Raw genomic sequence first — 17308 nt, forward strand, 5'->3', positions numbered from 1 at the left:
TTACTTACATCTGGTGTATGTGGGTCAGAATACTTTAAATATGGCATCCTGGTGAGTCAAAACAGCTTTATTGGGCTGCTCTTGATTAATCTATGTGTTAATATGACTGTATCAATTATAGATCTCTCTGCTTTTCAGTGGGACACGCATAAATTATTGTTTACTCAAAGTGATAAAGAAGCACATATGTGTTACAACTGTTGCTTCATGTACAATATCTCAAACAAATTTTGAATGAAATGTTTAACAGAAAAAAAACTTCTATGTTTCCCAACAGAATATTAGAGTGGACTGAAAAAAACCCCAGGCAATTAATATAACTTAGTGCTTCTGTCTCTTGCAGGTTGAGACTCTTTCTGCATAATGGATGTAGGCAAGCACAATGTGCTCCCACTTTGGTGCAGGAACCTGCCTTTGATTCCCAATCTGTCCAACAGAATCTAGTTCATGAGCTTTCACCAGATAGGAAAACAAAAATTCTTGCAAGTGATTAACTTCAGGGAATCTTTCTGTATCTGACATTTTTTACACAACTGTGGCAGGAGGATTCCTGCATTTTGCTTCTCTCATGTTTCATCAAAAAAAATGTTGCAAGAGAGCTGTAGAGTGGTGGTGAGTTCATTACTGCCCGGTGACACAGATGTGCTTGATTTGGGAAAATGGGCTTTTATGTTATCAGAACCTTCTTTTCAGAGTGCAGCTGCGTTGTTTGACATCTTGTTCGTGCATGCTTTAGTTTGAGATGAGATGAAGGAAATATCTGTTGGCATCTGACCATTACAGAATAATCTGGCTGTTTTGTTGTCTGTTACATCCTTTTGAAGACAAGCTGTAGAAGCTCAACAGCTGGGTTTTGTAATGTGTTCAATATTTCCTTTTTTTGGCTTTGTAGCTGTTCTGTTTTCTTGATGATCTATCCCCTAATTCTCTCCAAACTCTCTTCAGGAATATTGTGCACCTATGAGTAATGCTGTTGAGTTATTTAGGGCTCTTAAGGCAGTTAGTGTGGCTGCTGGAAAGGTTACCATGAGGTTACTTGCGTATCCTGTGGAGCTCTGTCTGTTCTGTATGTGAGTGTCAGAGTTGTTCACTGAATGGGAAGAAGAATGTCAAGCTGTGTCTTGTGTCTCGTAATCTTGTCTCAGGTTCTGTACCTTAGTGGTCAGGTTTTTGGTTTTACTCAAGAGCCCAGACTTCTGGAGCCTGATTCTGTTACAACTTCTAATTTTTGCAATTTTGCAATTTCTAATTTTTGCAATTCTAATATTTGCAATTTTTCTATTTGTTGTCCCTGAACACGAATCACCCTCTATTTCCCAGTAAACTTTCCTATGCAGTCTGATGCTTTGGTCCTCTGGGTTATAGAAAAATGCTGATCAGGGGGTGCTGTATTGAAATGTACTCACACACAAAGAGCCAGTATTATAACTGGGTTTGGCATATGGGTTTGTGTTTGGCACTTATAATTGACTTAATAGGATCATGGCTTCTGTTCCGCAGAAATGCACATTTCTTGGTGTACAAGTTACTGGCTTCATAGTTCTTAAGGACAAACAGATATATACCACATTCCTGACTTTAGAAGAAAAAAATGTTTATCTTTATGATCCAGGAATACTCAAGCTGTGTATTCTCTCTAATATTGTTTTTTTCTCAAAGCAGCATTTTTTCTTGGTCAAAATTCTTGTCAAAAGATAGCTGAAGTACAAGGATTGTGTTCTAATTGAAGAGATTTAAAGCACTTTTTTCAAATAAGCTGTGCTTTAAGATGGCATTTTGTAGGTTTTGCTTGTATTGAAAGTGAACAATCTGGCTATCCATTAACTGGAAATTAACAGCACCTATCTTGCTTGTATGTGCATCATCAATTTTGGTGTATATTTCTTCAAGTTTACTGTATTTGTAATGTATAAACTAAATATCTTTTCCTAAGAAATTGTACTGTCAGTTTGCAGACTTTCACTGTACTCTGCCTCCCTCTGCCTCTCATATGAAAAATGTTCCAGTCCCATTATCAAGCTTCATGGCCTTTTGATGAAACTTGCTGCAGTATTTCTATGTCTTTCTTGTGCTGGGAACGTGAGACACTGACCCAGCAGCCAAGATGTGGCCTCACCAGTGCTGAGTAGAGTGGAAGAATTGCGTTCCTTGCTCTGCTTTCGAAATTCCTATTGCACTTTGAGTTAGCATTGTACCTCTTTCCCATGAGGGTGCATTGCTGGTTCATGTTCAGCTTGCTGTCACACAGGGCCCCGACATCCCCCTCTGCTGAGCAGCTTTCCAGCCTGTTAGCCTGCACTTTTCCAACATCTCCAGGTGCCTTTGAATGGTAGCACAGCCATCTGGTCTATCACCCACTTCACTCAGTTTTGTAGCAGTGGATCCCGTAGCTGTGGCTTTGCCTAACCAGGGCTCTGCAAATTCCAAAGAATGGAGACTCTTCCCATGACCTACTTGGTGACCTGTTCTAGGTCTGCACTGCACACCAGGGGAGAAGGTTCTACAACATACCTCTTAGATCTCTCGAGCTACATCTTATGTCTGTATCTTCTGCCTCTGCCCAAGAAGGGTTTGGTTCTGACTGCTTCTTAGGCAGCTGAGAGCTGCTTTTAAATCCCTCCTAATGTGAGCTACATGCTCGTTACTAATGCTTTTGCTTAGAGTCTTTAGTCCTGGTTCATTTTTTGCTGATACTCCATAGGTATAAATGCAGACAATTATTTTTTTATCAGCACGTATAATTATACTGTGATTTTTTAGATGATCTTTATAGCTTCACATTGAACTTCAGAGTTATCTACTCTTGAAGAGTTAACTATACAAAAATTTCAGTGCTCTTGGAAATTTATGTACAGTTCCTTCTAAGTGTGATTTATACCAGCTGACAGGGTTTGTGTGCTTCCTGCAATCTGGCTCTACACAAGCTGGGAAATGCTGATGTAGTCATGAGACTGTGCTGTGGTTGTTAGCTGGAGCAAACTTTTGCTTCCAGCCAGTTACCAATGTAGTGGCAGAATTTAGAAGTCTTGTCCAAGCTTGTCATCTCTGTAATTATGTGGCTATTAAGAAATGGGTGGAAGTTGAATGCTCTAAAATTATAGGCTATAATGATAAGACATGGTTAGTAGTGATTCTGATGCAATTTTCCTTCTTGCCAACAGAGTTTCAACAGCAGGAAGGCATGAAGTCCCATCAGAAAAACATGCAGCTCTATGACACGCCCTATGAACCAGAAGGCAGTGGTGTGGAATCTGATTCTGAAAGTGTGGGGAGTCACCGTTTACGAGACAGCAAATTGCCGCAGGATGATGACAGGCCTGCAGATGAGTATGATCAGCCATGGGAGTGGAACAAAGTCACTATCCCAGCTTTGACAGGTAGGATTCCTAGATCCCAACCTCAAAATTCTCTCTCACTTTTACAGCATTTTATTGCCTTTGAGAGAAATCAAGTACTTACGCTCTCTTGATGTGTGTATGTCTGTGAAGAAGTGTCTGAAAAGCAAGTGTGGGTAGTCTCAAATCTTCACCTGCTGCAGAAATACTGGAACATGGCACTTTTTCTTTGGTGCTTCAACTGACCTCTTGACTGTGTTAGCACTTGGTTCATGTTACAAAAACTTGTGAATCTCTCATTCCTTGTCCCTACACTATTTTAATGGATGTGAAGTAAATAGTGTTTATTGTTGGGTGGCTCTATGGCAAGAAGATTGCCTTGCAAGGTTCTGAAACTGTGGAGCAATTCTCAAAGGGATAGTGTGATGACAGTGTTGGGGATGAGGAGGGAAGAAAAGAGATCAGGCTCTGTGAGGGAGCATGGAAGAAGCCTGAGCACAATTCAGTAGTCAGTGTGGATTTACCGTGGGTGAATCCTGCTTGACAAACCTATTTGCTTTCAGTGTTAAAACTACAGAATTTGTTTATTGAAAGACAGCAATAGGTGTCATCTGTGCTGACTTTAGCTTTCAGCATGGTGTGCTATGGCATCAGCTGTGTTTGGAATATTGTAGTCTAGATGGGAGGACTAGTAGATTTGTGAAAACCTGTTAGGTTACCCTCAAAGGATAGTGCTTGGTGGTTCATACTCTTCCTGGAGTCTGCTTACAAGTTTGATTCCTCAGAGGATATGTTCTGGAACTCTTCTGTTTATCATTCTTATCAGTATCACAGAGCAGGAAGAGAGAACATGCCCTTTACCAAGTTTGTTGTAATAGGCAAGGGAGGGGAGGGTGTGAGTGTGCAAAGCTGCCATTCAGAGGGACCTGCAACCTGCACAGGCTGGAGAAAGGGGCCGACAACAAGCTTACAAAATCCAACCAGAACAAATTCAAAGACTTGCATCTGGAACCAACTAACCCCCTGCAGTAATATAGATCTTGAACTGGCTTATTTGTTGGGATACAGCTTTTCTATAAGGTGCTTAAGGAATCCTGGGGTCAAGTGGTCTACATGTGGCTAACGATGCTCCTCACCAGTGATGAATGCTAGAAGCATCCTGGCTTGTGTGAACAGGAGCCAGCCAGTAGATCAAGCAAAGTGACTGTTCCTCTTTACTTCATATTTCTTGCAAAATGTGTCTAGTATTCTGATACAAGAAGGTGGTTGATAAATGTTGTCAGTGGAGAGCCACCAAAATGGCAAGATACTGCAGCACATGACAGCATGTGTGAGAAGATGCTGAGAGAACTGGGCTGGTTTGCCTTCGAGAGGAGAAAACTTTGGGTGGGACATAATGGGAACTTTCCAATTCCTATGAGGAGATCCTCAAGAAAATGGAGCCAGTTGCTTCACAAATGAGCAGATGTGTAATGGGAAGATGAGGCATAAGATGAATCAGGAGAGGTTCTGACTCAATACAGGAAGTTTTTTTTCTCTGCAAGAACGATTAGGCATTGGAAGCGATTCTCCAAGGAGCTCTTGCAATCACCATTTTCAGATTTTTTTTGTACTATGTAAAGGAGTGGTTGGATAAACAACCTGATCTGATCACATAGCACACTCCTCTCCTGAATTATCTATGATTTTGCAATTCTGTGTGCTAGCATACTGCTGTACTACAGAAATGGGAAGTGATTTCCCTCCACAGCTATACAGAGTTGGTGTTCTGTAAACAGAGCCTGTTGTGACAGTATCCTTCTTGGATGTTTCTGATCTGATTCCCTATCAGGGAGGTGGATGTGGTTGGCAGAAATATGTTTCTCTTCTAGAACAGTGGGGTAGTGCAGTGGCCACCTGTTGTGAAAGTGATTCTGCCTGTCTGCTTCATTTCTTCTTACATTTTTAGGTTGTGGTTGAATTGTGTTTGTTTCCAAGCCAAGCTGATGTCTGCAGTATCTATCCTGTGAAATGAGTGGGAAAAAAAGACACATAGATGAACCTGAACAAACTGCTTAAAAAGAAACATCTTGCTCAGCATCCCCTTTCCTCTTGTTGGGCTTCTGTGGAACAGAAGAGGTCAAAGAAAACTGCTTTATGCTTCCTAGCAACATGGTCTGCTCTGGCATGTGAGCTGATAGTAATTTGTAGAGTTACAGGCTCAGTAACTTTCTCATTAAGTGTATGCTAATAGATCTTTTGAACTTGGATCTCCATGTGGAGGAAAGGCCATATGGAGAGTGAGGAGGTGTCAGGTAGCAGGTATTTTGTAACTGAAATGCCTGTGATAAACAGAATTACTCAGCAATAAAAAACTTTACACTCCCAGCTGCATGGAGGGGAGAGATGTCTGAGCTTTTCAAACAGAAAAAAACCCCAACATTCAAAAACATCTGAAATTTAACTTTTTGCTGTTTTTGGAGAATAGATCCTGCCTCTAACCTTGATCTTAGTTACTTTTTACAAAGGCAGTTTAATATAGAACCAGGGGGAATGGTTTTAAACTAGAAAAGGAGTGATTTAGATTTGCTGTTAGGAAGAAATTACGTACTGAGAGGGTGTTGAGGCACTGCAACAGGTGACCCAGAGAAGTTGTGTATGCCTCATCTCCAGAAGTGCTCAAGGCCAGGTTGGATAGGATTCTGAGCAACCCAGTCTAGTGGGTGGAATCACTGCCTGTGGTGACATCCTCCTGCCATTAAGGGGTTGGAATTAGATAATCTTTAATGTCATATCCAATCCAAGCCATTCTATGATCCTATGTGGTAAAGATATTGCTGTTTACAGCCAGAACTGAGTTTCATGCTTGTTTTGTGAACCAAATTTTTCAGTGCCTGAAAGATGTTCCTTGGTCAGAAGCTGACCAATAAGTTCCTCAGTTTTCAGAGTCCCCTAATTACAGATGTTTTTCTTACATTTGAAATAATAGTACTGTTCATACATGTCACAGGCAAGTGTGCACATGCAATGTTTCTTCTTGTTATGCTAATTGACCTCATTACTGGGTAATGAAAGCTAATCTGATTTTATATTTTAAGAAAGAACCAGCATATTACTGCCCTGCATACTTAAGAATATGATTTAATACATTTGTCTAAGTTTTGCAGTAATTTGTGCCTACTTTCTGTGAGTAGAGGTGGAATTTGAAAGTGTCCTAACTCCCATTATGAAAGCATATATATATTAAAAAAAAGCTCCAAAACACTTTCCATGTCCAGCATGTTTCTATGCATTATCTTTTTGAACTTGAACATTACAGCTGCCTTTCTGATGTATAGATTTCTTGAAAACACAAAGTACTACCAGCCATATGCCCAATTGAGTGTGTGTTACAGTAAGTTCAGCTCTAAATGCATGAGTTCTATAACTTTATAGGGGGTCCTTTCAGTTTTCCTTGCAACATTACTTGGTAAAATAGGGAAGGGTACCAACAAAACTTCTGCCTTTGACTTCCAGAGGGCAGACTTTGGCCTTTTCAGGAGGCTGATTCAGAGAGTACCTTGGGAAATAGCCCTTAAAAACAAAGGGGTCCAGGAAGGATGGACATACTTGAAGAAAGAAATCTTGAAGGCACAGGAGCAGGCTGTCCCAGTGTGCCAAAAGGCAAGCTGGTGGGGAAGACAACAGGCCTGGCTAGACAGGGAGATTTTGCAGGAAATTAGAGGGAAAAGAGAGTTTATTGCCTTTGGAAAAAAGGGCAGGCTACTCATGAACTGTTTAAGGATGTCATCAAGTCTTGTGGGAAAAAAAATAGAGAGGTGAAAGCACAGTTTGAACTTAATCTGGCCACTTCAGTTACGGATAACAAAAAGTGTTTTTATAAATATGTCAACAACAAAAGGAGGAGCAAGGAAAACCTCCATTCTTTGTTAGACACAGAGTTTCCAAAGATGAGAAAAAGGTTGAGATGCACAGCACCTTCTCTGCCTCAGTTTTCAACAGTAAGACAGATTGCCCTCAGGACCACTGGCCTCCCGAGCTAGTACACAGGGACAGAGAGCCAAATAGCACCCCTGTAATCCAGGAGGAAGAAGTTAGTTACCTGTTGAGCCACTTGGATCCTCTCAAGTCTGTGGGACCAGACAGGATCCACCCGAGGGTGATGAGGGAGCTGGCAGAAGAGCTTGCCAAGCTGCTCTGCATCATTTACCAACAGTCCTGGCTCTCTGGGAAGGTCCCAGATGACTGGAAGTTGGTGAACGTCATGCCAATCCACCAAAAGGGCTGGAAGGAGGGTCTGGGAAACTACAGGCCTGTCAGCCTGACCTCACTGCCCAGCAGGGCTATTGGACAGATCGTCCTGAGTGCCATGACATGGTACCTTCAGGAGGTACCTTCAGGAGGGATGGGGGATCAGACCCAGCCAGCATGGATTTAGGAGGGGCAGATCCTGTCTGACCAACCTGATCTCCTTTTATGACCATGTCATCCTCCTGGTGGATGAGGGGAAGGCTGTGGCTGTGTCTACCCAGACTTCAGCAAAGCCTTTGACATCATCTCCCATAGCACACTCCTGGAAAAGCTGGCAGCCCACCGCTTGGACAGGGGCACTCTGTTGGGTTAGGAACTGGCTGGATGGCTGGACACAGGGAGTGCTGGTGAATGGGACTGTGTTCACCTGGCAGATGGTCACCAGTGGTGTCCCCCAGGGGTCAGTGTTCAGCCCAGTCATGGTTAATACCTTCACTGATGATCTGGATGAGGAGACTGAGTCCGCCATCAGCAAGTTTGCAGATGACACCAAGTTGTGGGGGAGTGTCCATCTGCTGGAGGGTAGGAGGGAGGTCTGTAGAGGGACCTGGACAGGCTGTATAGATGGGCTGAATCCAATGGTATGATGTTAACAAGATCAAGTGCTGGGTCCTGCAGTTTGGCCACAACAACCCCATGGAGTGCTACAGGCTGGGTATAGAGTGGCTGAAGAGCAGACAGGTGGAAAGGGACACGGGATTCTGATTGACGGGAAGCTCAACATGAGCCAACAGTGTGCCCAGGTGGCCAAGAAGGCCAATGGGATCCTGTCCTGTATCAGGAATAGTGTGGCCAGCAGGACAAAGGAAGTAATTCTTTCTCTGTACTCAGCACTGGTGAGGCCGCACCTCAAGTTCTGTGTCCAGTTCTGGGCTCCTCAATTTAGGAAGGATATTGAGATGCTGGAGCAGGTCCAAAGGGCAATGAGACAGGTGAAGGGTCTGCAGCACAAGTCCTATGAGGAGAGGCTGAGGTAGCTGGCATTGTTCAGCCTAGAGAAGAGGAGGCTCAGGGGTCACCTCATCACTCTACAACTTCCTGACAGGAGGTTGTAGCCAGGTGGGAGTCAGTCTCTTCTCCCAGGTAACCAGCAGTAGGACAAGAGGACACAGTCTTAAGCAGTACTAGGGGACGTTTAGATTAGACATTAAATAGAAGTTCTTCACAAAAGGAGTGACTGGGCATTGGAATGGGCTGCCCAGGGAGGTGGTGGACACCATTCCTGGAGATATTTAAGAGGAGACTGGATGTGGTAATTAGTGCCACGGTCTAGTAGGCAGGGTGGTGTTGGGTCATAGGTTGGACTCGGTGATCTCAGAGGTCTTTTCCAACTTAGTTGATTCCATGATTTTCATATTGCTGTTAAGCTCACAGAGGAGCTGATTAAGGTGTTTGTGCTGATGCACATTGTGTTGTTTACCTCCTGATACAATGAAGTTTTTTCTGCCCAGTGCCCACTAGATGACCTTGAAATAGTCATCTGCATCTGATAATGTTATTGTTTGATGAAGCAGCAAACCATAGAAGGCAATGAGTGAGCAATATGATGCGGCATCTTCTTTCACTGTTCCTATGTTGTGTCTTTTAATTATTTTAAAATTATAGATATGTAAAATCTGTAAATGTAGAATGAGGATACTGACATCATTATTATGTACTTTGCTAGGCATGTTGCAGTGCTCTAATAAATTAGCAGCTTTGCAGTTTAAGTCATACTGCTTTTCTTTGAATAATATAGTTAGTGATAGAAACTAGCCAATGCCATTCTGCTTTTCATCTCTTTGTTTCCTAGTGTTTAAAGACAAAATTCTTGTGGCAGCATTGTGTAAGTGGATATGCTGTTAATTCTTTGCTGCTTGGCAGTATTTCTGATTGGTGTTAGCTGCCTGGATGTGCACCCAGATCACTGTTAGGATGGTAGCACAACTGAGGCTAGTTGAGTTTCTTGATGTTCTCACTCGTTTGTTACTGGAATTATGGCAGGTGACTGAAAGCTTGTTACTGTTAATTGTTTAAGAGCATCATCACTGGGGGATGAAAGTAACAAATGCTAAGTACTAGTTGTTGTAAGAAGGTTTAGCAGAATGTAGAATTTTTTACTGGAAAAGCAAGATACTTTCAGGACTAGTCTGCATAGTAAGAAACACCTTTACATGCTACTTATAATAACTCTGTAGATAAAGCAGTGCATCATAACACTAGGGAGTCTATGTTTGTACTCTTTGGGGTGTAAAACCTAAGTGCTACAACTCTTTAGGTCCTTCTTAACCTTGCCTGGAGAGGTAATTGTTGTCTATCTTGCAGCCCAATTTAACGGAAGTGGGAAACACCAAGCATCTCCTTCTCCCTCAAATGACCAGCACAGGCAATTAAGAGCACCTGGAGGAGGCTTTAAACCCATCAGACATGGCAGTCCAGAATTTTCTGGAATCCTGGGAGAAAGAATAGATCCAACTATTCAGCTGGAAAAGCAGATGTAAGTAAGCACTGTAATTGCTCTCTAGCTCTTTGCCTCCCCACTTACAGAAGCAGAAAGTGCCCAGATCCTGCTGTCTGGCTCCCTTCCTCAGTATCACCTGTGCTCACAAAAAAACTACTCTTACTAATCCTGCAAAGTGTAAGTAACTTTTCTAGGGGAAACAATAATCTTAAATGGGAAACTCATATTGGGAACAGTGAATTTTATTTGTCAAGTATGTGCTGTTATTTCACTTTCAATGATGTTGGGTTTGTTGCATTTGTGAAAAAAGTTGTGTATCACATAATACAAAGTCTACTTTAAAGCTCCATGAATTCCATATCTAATATGATGGAATGACCCACTGTTCTGTATCATACCAAACATACAGCCTCATAGAAGGGGCCAGAATTCCTGTTGCACAAAGGAAAATCTTTGCGTGGGGCAATTTATACAGGTTAGACTGATACTTGTGAGCACTGAAAAGCCAACGGATTCATGCAGTGAAGTGAGGAAGCTGTGTCTTGAATCCCTAAAGGCAGGCCCAGTCCAGAAACTGTCATTCTAACTTAGATACAGAGTTCTTTGCACAGGCGAGGAAGGGCATAATTTAACATGTAATGTGAATGTGGCCTTAGTGAGAATACTTTGTTCCTGAATGCTGGTGGTATTAAGAGGATTAATAATCCTTTTGCACTCCAAATCTGCAGTAGGAGAGACTCCTCTCTTGGTGCCTGAGGGCAGGTAGTTCCAGAATTCCTTTTTCTTTGACATTTAATTTTACAGGCAGTATTTGGAAGCTTAAGTTTGAAACAGAAAGCAATATTATCTGCATGGTGTCATGTTCCATCTAATCAACCTCGGTATCTGAACCATCTGCTGATTGACAGATTGTGTGCTTATCCCCAGCAGAGGAAGTAGTAACCATTATTGTGAAATGCTATTAGCTAAATGACTAAAAGGCTATAAATTTTACTGTAAATTTGGTCCTCAGATTTGGGTAGCTCCAGCTCACCATACTCTTCCCCCCTAAATACATTTATAGTAGTGCAGGAAGTTGAGTATCTGTTAAATAATTTTGACCCATAAATATATTGTTGTGTAGTTTTCTCTTTTAGTAAAGCTGCTGTTGCATATAGCTGCAATTGATATTAACACCTGAAAACTGCAGAGATAGTTTTTCTTCCTTTAATTATTCAAATATCAGTGACATGAGATTATTTTTGATTTTTCAGTATGCAGGATCAAACCTGAAATTAATCCAAAGTTAACATAATGTATCAGAAAGTGCAAGAGTTTAGATTTGTTGTACCATACATTGTACATAATAATTCAAATTGCTCGAGTTTTAGTCCTGAGACATCTCCACAGCACATGCCAAACCTTGCCATCTTTTTCTAAAAAAATGGAGTCTGTTTCTGTAGAAGGGAGTAAACGATCTAGAGGAAAGGAAACACCCAAGCTGATAAGTGGATAAGTAGCTTAGGAAACTCCCCAAACAGGTAGAAATACCAAGGTGTGTTAGTATATCAAGAAAATATTTTTAGTGCTTTGTGATTAAGGAATCTGTAATTAGATACTTAGTTCATAGTTCTTGGACCCAGGGGAATCAAATTAATTTGTTCTATTTCCTCAGTTACGGTGTAAAGAAGAAAGTGTGTTGTACCGTTTCCATTGTCTTATTGAAAGTGAATCCCTCCCAGCCTTATAATCAAGATCTGGTGGTTTCCTGTTTTGGTGTGACCAACTCAGAAACAGAGCAGTGTTGTACGTTATATCAGCTGTAATAACTGGTTATACTTACTTGTATAATTGATGTTGCTGTCCTGTCTTCAGTGGAGCTGGGGCCCCTGAGTGGCTGCAGCTTGATCACTGACAAAGTAAAGGACATCAGGAAGAATATTTTGTAAACCATAATCAGGGTACTTACGATCTGGGGAGGAGATCCTGATAAAGGTCAAAGTTTGTGATTATTTTTGAATTCTGTCTTAATGTTTGTGTACCTATGTTTTTCAGGCTATCTTAGAAGACATGCAGGCGGTCCTGTGCTTTTTGCTTTGATGTCCTTCACAAGCTGTCATTTCATTTTTTAAGATCACAACATTGACCTTTGATGCAGAGCTTTTCTGCACAAATACCTATACGTTGACATTCAAGAAAAAGCATGCCCAGGGCAAACAGGCTGAATAGAACTGAAACAACAAATTGCTTGCAAACTTAAAGTATAGCACTATGCTTATCTCACTAGCTAGCTGGAACAGGAGCAGTCTGTGTGTCCCATTCACACAGACATATGACTCACAAGCAATTACACGTCTGGGTACTGCTGTTTACTCTCAGCTGTAGCCAAGACAGCTTCCATGCATCACATCTGAATCAATATGAATCAGGTGTTCTCTCATCAACTGTTGTCTTCCTACTTTGCTCTTTTACTTTCAGGTCTTTAAAACATGTTTTTCTTTCTCAAACCACCTTGTGTTCTTTTTCCATAAATGTCTGCCAGCTGGGGAACACCAGATCTGAAGCATATAAGAAATGCTTCTCTCTGAATATCGGAGTCTGGGATATCTCCCTGATTTTGGCAAGGTCATATTTTATTTTTGTTTGGGTGTCTGGGGAGAAAAAAAAGGAAAGGTGGTTTTAGCTAATAGAAAATAGCTCTGAAATTTTGCCAAACACATTTTCTGATTCACACTTGTGTTATTATTTCCTCACACTCAGAAGACCATCTAACCTTTAAATTGCTTGTTGAGAAATATCTTTCAGCAGTAAATATCTATTGGGAAATAGAGAGAACATTGCCTGAAAACATTTGTATCTGTGTCTTTGTTTTATTTTGAAGTGGCAAAGCTGTCAGGGCCTCCCTTACTAGTTTGTATTGAATACACAATAGTATAACATTTTAAGTTCTCTCTAGTGCAGACTTTGGTTGTAACAAGGCATACAATGAAATTTTAATTTGAGCACCACCTTTTCTTTTTAATGCGGTTGTCACATTTGACAATGAAGCTGAGATGAGCACAAGGTAGTTAAGAACACAACTTCTGTCAAAGGGATCCACATGGTCTTTATTCACTTAGCTTTTACTGGAGCATCTCCCTTAGTCTTAATTCAACAGAACAAATGAAAGAAATGTTTTTGCCCAAAACCAGTGACAGTTCCTGGTCAGAGCAGACAGAGGGGACTTCTGATATGTACCTTGGCAGACATGGTGGTGTCACATCATGTTTCAAGGTGCATCTGGCAATTGCAGGAAGGGAGAAATCTTCCTCAGAGATGCAATTGATCCAGTACAGGGCCAGATACATAACATTGCTTGTGAAACTTCCAGGAAGGGTCAAGTCCTTACTAGTGGAATGTGAGCTGTTGAAAGCTGGTATAGAGCAGAATGTGCTAAGAAGGTTCTTTCTTTGCAGTGGTCAGTTTAATGAATGATACGTCTCCTCTGCTGATTTCATTTTTTCCCTGAATTGATCACACTGACTGCACAGATCCACCAGGGATTTACATAAAGCACTCTGAGCTGCCACAGCTGTGTTCAGAACATGTCTTTGCTATAGATTTTCACACTTTACCACTTTTCTCCTTTTTCAAAGATTTATTTTTGAAAATCTTTTCCACTAGTTAACTGCTCATGTTCTCCATGTGTGATTTTGTTATCTTGTGTGGTAGTTTAAAAAACTGATGTGTCACAGGGATGAATTAGAGCAAATGAGTGTATCATGGATTTGCTTCTTGCAAAACAGGTTATGATGTGTTGCTCTAAATGGGAGTTTCTTACATAAAACTGTACAGCAGTCTTGTCACATGGTCTCCTGATCTAAGTTTTTTCATTCAACTGACAGGAACTACAAGACTCCATGAGTTGTAATGATAACTTTTAGATAAGGTTCTTTATCTGTAATGTGTTAGATCTTAAAGATATCCATGTGATGGTAACGACTGTTCATACCCGGAGAACTTAGCTATCAAAAGCACTGTGGGTGGGAATATTTGTGTGTGTAATTAATCTCTTTGCTTTTTTCTAGATGGTATCATGGAGCAATAAGTCGGACAGATGCAGAAAACCTATTACGTTTATGTAAAGAGTGTAGCTACCTTGTAAGAAATAGTCAAACAAGCAAGCATGACTATTCTCTCTCACTGAAGTAAGTACTTGTCAGTAAAACATAATAAATGGTATTTATATGCCATAACTTCTCTGGTGCAAGAAACAAAAACAATCCAGTTTGTTTCTGCAGTGGCTCAGCTCTGAAGGACAGTTTGGGACTGTCAGTCTGCGTGATGTACACTCACAGTCACTGAATGAGTACCTTCCAGTTTGGGGATACCATACATTTCTGTTTCAGGGGGAAAGGAAGAATGATACCCTGATTTTATATTGAAATTAAGTAACAGTGATTTAAAGTCTGTTCTGTAGCTTCATGTGGCAAGCTTTTTCTGAAAATAAAAACAAGCCTGAAACAATGAACAAAAACAACAAAACAAAACCAACACACACACACACACACACATGCTAAAAAAACCCCAAAGAACAACTAAAACCACTTTACTCTGGTTTGGGGGTTTTTCTTTCTCTAGTAGCAAAATATTGTTTCCCAAAACATAGCAATGAGAACCTACCCAAGTATTACCTATATTTGAAAAGCTAAAAGATGGTAACACTTGCCGGGTCCTGCCCTTTGGCCACAACAACCCCCTGCAGCGCTCCAGGCTGGGCACAGAGTGGCTGGAGAGCAGCCAGGCAGAGGGACCTTGGAGTACTAATTGACAGGAAGCTCAACATGAGCCAACAGTGTGCCCAGGTGGCCAAGAAGGCCAATGGGATCCTGTCCTGTATCAAAAATAGCATGGCCAGCAGGATCAGGGCAGTGATCCTTCCCCTGTACTCTGCATTGGTGAGGCCACACCTTGAGTGTTGTGTTCAGTTCTGGGCCCCTCAGTTCAGAAAGGATATTGAGGGGCTGGAGCGGGGCCAGAGAAGAGCAACAAGGCTGGTGAAGGGACTGGAGCACAAGTCCTATGGGGAGAGGCTGAGGGAGCTGGGGGTGTTTAGCCTGGAGAAGAGGAGGCTCAGAGGTGACCTCAGCACTGTCTGGAACTACCTGAAGGGAAGTTCTGGCCAGGTGGGGGCTGGTCTCTTCTCCCAGGCACTCAGCAATAGGACAAGGGGGCACGATGGGCTCAAGCTCTGCCAGGGGAAATTTAATTTGGAGATCAGAAAAAAATTCTTTCCAGAGAGAGTAATCAGGCATTGGAATGGGCTGCCCAGAGAGGTGGTGGATTCACCATCCCGGGAGATTTTTAAACTGAGATTGGACGTGGCGCTGAGTGCCATGATCTGGTAAAGGGACTGGAGTTGGACCAAGGCTTGGACTTGGTGATCTGAGAGGTCTTTTCCAACCCAGTCGATTCTGTGATTCTGTGATTTAGTATAAAACTGAGTATTGTGCAATGGAGACATCTCTGAAGACTGTGTTTTGCAATAGCAAGAAACTATTGGACTTTGGACTTCCGGAGGGCCAGACAGGCTTAACCTGCACTGGGAATTTGTGTGAGATATTTGTGTGATTCAATTTCCAAAAATTTTCATTCCAAATATAATGAAATAGGCTTCAAAATAGCTTCACTGCCAAATTAAAATGCATCTGGACATAAAACAGTCATTGAGGTAGTTTAAGTTGCTCATGTCAATGTCTGTCATTTTGAGATACTGCAGTTTACCCAGGGTCATTTAATTGCATGTGGGTTGGCTGTTTCTGGGTGCAATGAAGAAGGCAGTTTTGATATACACATTCATATGTTGTTCATCTCAGTTAGAAACAAGGAATTGTTAGCGGCAAGTGTAGGAAGCTAAAAGCATCTCTCTGCGGATCATGATCTAGGGAGTTGAGCCTACTTGTTTAAATTCTCCATAGGAGAAGAGGGAAAGAATATGATCTCCCTTCCCAGAACAAAATTATTCCAAAGGCCCAAGGTGCAACTACACATTCTCCTGTACCTCCTCCATCTGCCCTGCATTGCTGCATTGTTCCTCATGTTTCCTCTTCTCTGTATTCCTTCAGGTTTGTAGATTTTTGGCTCCCTCACACCCACACACTCTCCTTAAACCCAGTTTTAATTGCACAAGTGTGGGTAAAAATTAGAGAACCTGACTCCTGGTAACTGCTGTGACCAGGAATCCCAGTCTCTGGCTGCTGTTGAAATGCCTAGTTGTAATTTTCTTGTCTTAGACCTGTTCTTTGCTATCAAGCAGACTGGTGAAAAAGCTGGAAGTAGATGTGCAAAGAGGAGAGGGAAAGCTATTTACTACTCAAAAATGTTTTAGGTGTTCAGCAATTACTTCACTGCACATCAAGCTCTCAAGGTGCCAACCTAAACTATCACTAGAACAGGACCCCAGGATAGGGTTATTATGTTCCAGTTTTGGTCAGTGAAGACCAACCACTAACCAGGCTCTGCTAGCTAATCCTTTCAGTCAGGTTTTTCCCCTTCCCAAGGCTCTTTGCAGCAGCATACACCATCCTGCACCACTTAATTTCCTGACTCACGTTTCAGTTTAGTGAAATGTGAAATTCTTATTTTTAGGTTATGATTGTCTCACAAGTTAAATGTGAAAACTGTGAGCAAAACCAGTAATGGTCATTTCTTTCTGCTCTGTGACATAGTTTCTGCAGAATCGTAGACACTGGAAGTACAGAGCTGAATGCAGAGAGGGTGGCATGGTGAACCTGTGGACTCATAAACAGGCATGTGGTTTCCCTGAATAGCAAAGGGAACAGCAAGGAAAGCTTCTTCATCAACAAGATCTGTGGAAATGGTCCTGTTTTCCCAGGCTGAGTACACAGACTTTGAGTAGTTCTGGGTTTTAAAAAAATACTGCACTTGCACCTTTTAGTTGATTTAAAACATGCAATATGTTCTTATAACTATTGTGATACTCTAAAAATTACGAGTCTCTTCCTGTCAATATAATTTGTAAAGAGGTTGTTGCTGTAAAAGTCTGTAAAAAGACTCTAAGCCAAGTTTTGTAGGAGATAAGATAAAGGTAGTTACTTTAATGAGCAACCCCGCTCATCCAGGAATACATCGACGCTCGCGCGTGCAAGCTTTAATTTTCATGGCTTTTATAATATAATCTATCCAATCACTACTGTCCACATGTCCACTTCCACCTCTGTCCCCTCTCAGTCCCCACCTCCTGTTGAATTGAGACTGAGGGTCA

General features: G+C 41.6%; 1 protein-coding gene across 2 annotated transcripts in view; it reads left to right on the plus strand.

Annotated features, from left to right (window-relative positions):
• The window catches only part of SHB (SH2 domain containing adaptor protein B), a 74797-nt gene that overhangs the window by 34189 nt on the left and 23300 nt on the right, over nucleotides 1-17308 (plus strand). For both annotated transcript variants that reach the window (XM_071580268.1, XM_071580267.1), the window contains exons 3-5: nucleotides 3162-3377; nucleotides 9930-10101; nucleotides 14112-14231. In XM_071580268.1, the coding sequence (XP_071436369.1) occupies nucleotides 3162-3377; nucleotides 9930-10101; nucleotides 14112-14231 (508 nt within the window). The remainder of the gene's footprint in view (nucleotides 1-3161; nucleotides 3378-9929; nucleotides 10102-14111; nucleotides 14232-17308) is intronic.

The sequence above is a fragment of the Pithys albifrons genome, chromosome Z, assembly GCF_047495875.1.
Source record: "Pithys albifrons albifrons isolate INPA30051 chromosome Z, PitAlb_v1, whole genome shotgun sequence".
NCBI classification, from domain to species: Eukaryota; Metazoa; Chordata; class Aves; order Passeriformes; family Thamnophilidae; genus Pithys; species Pithys albifrons.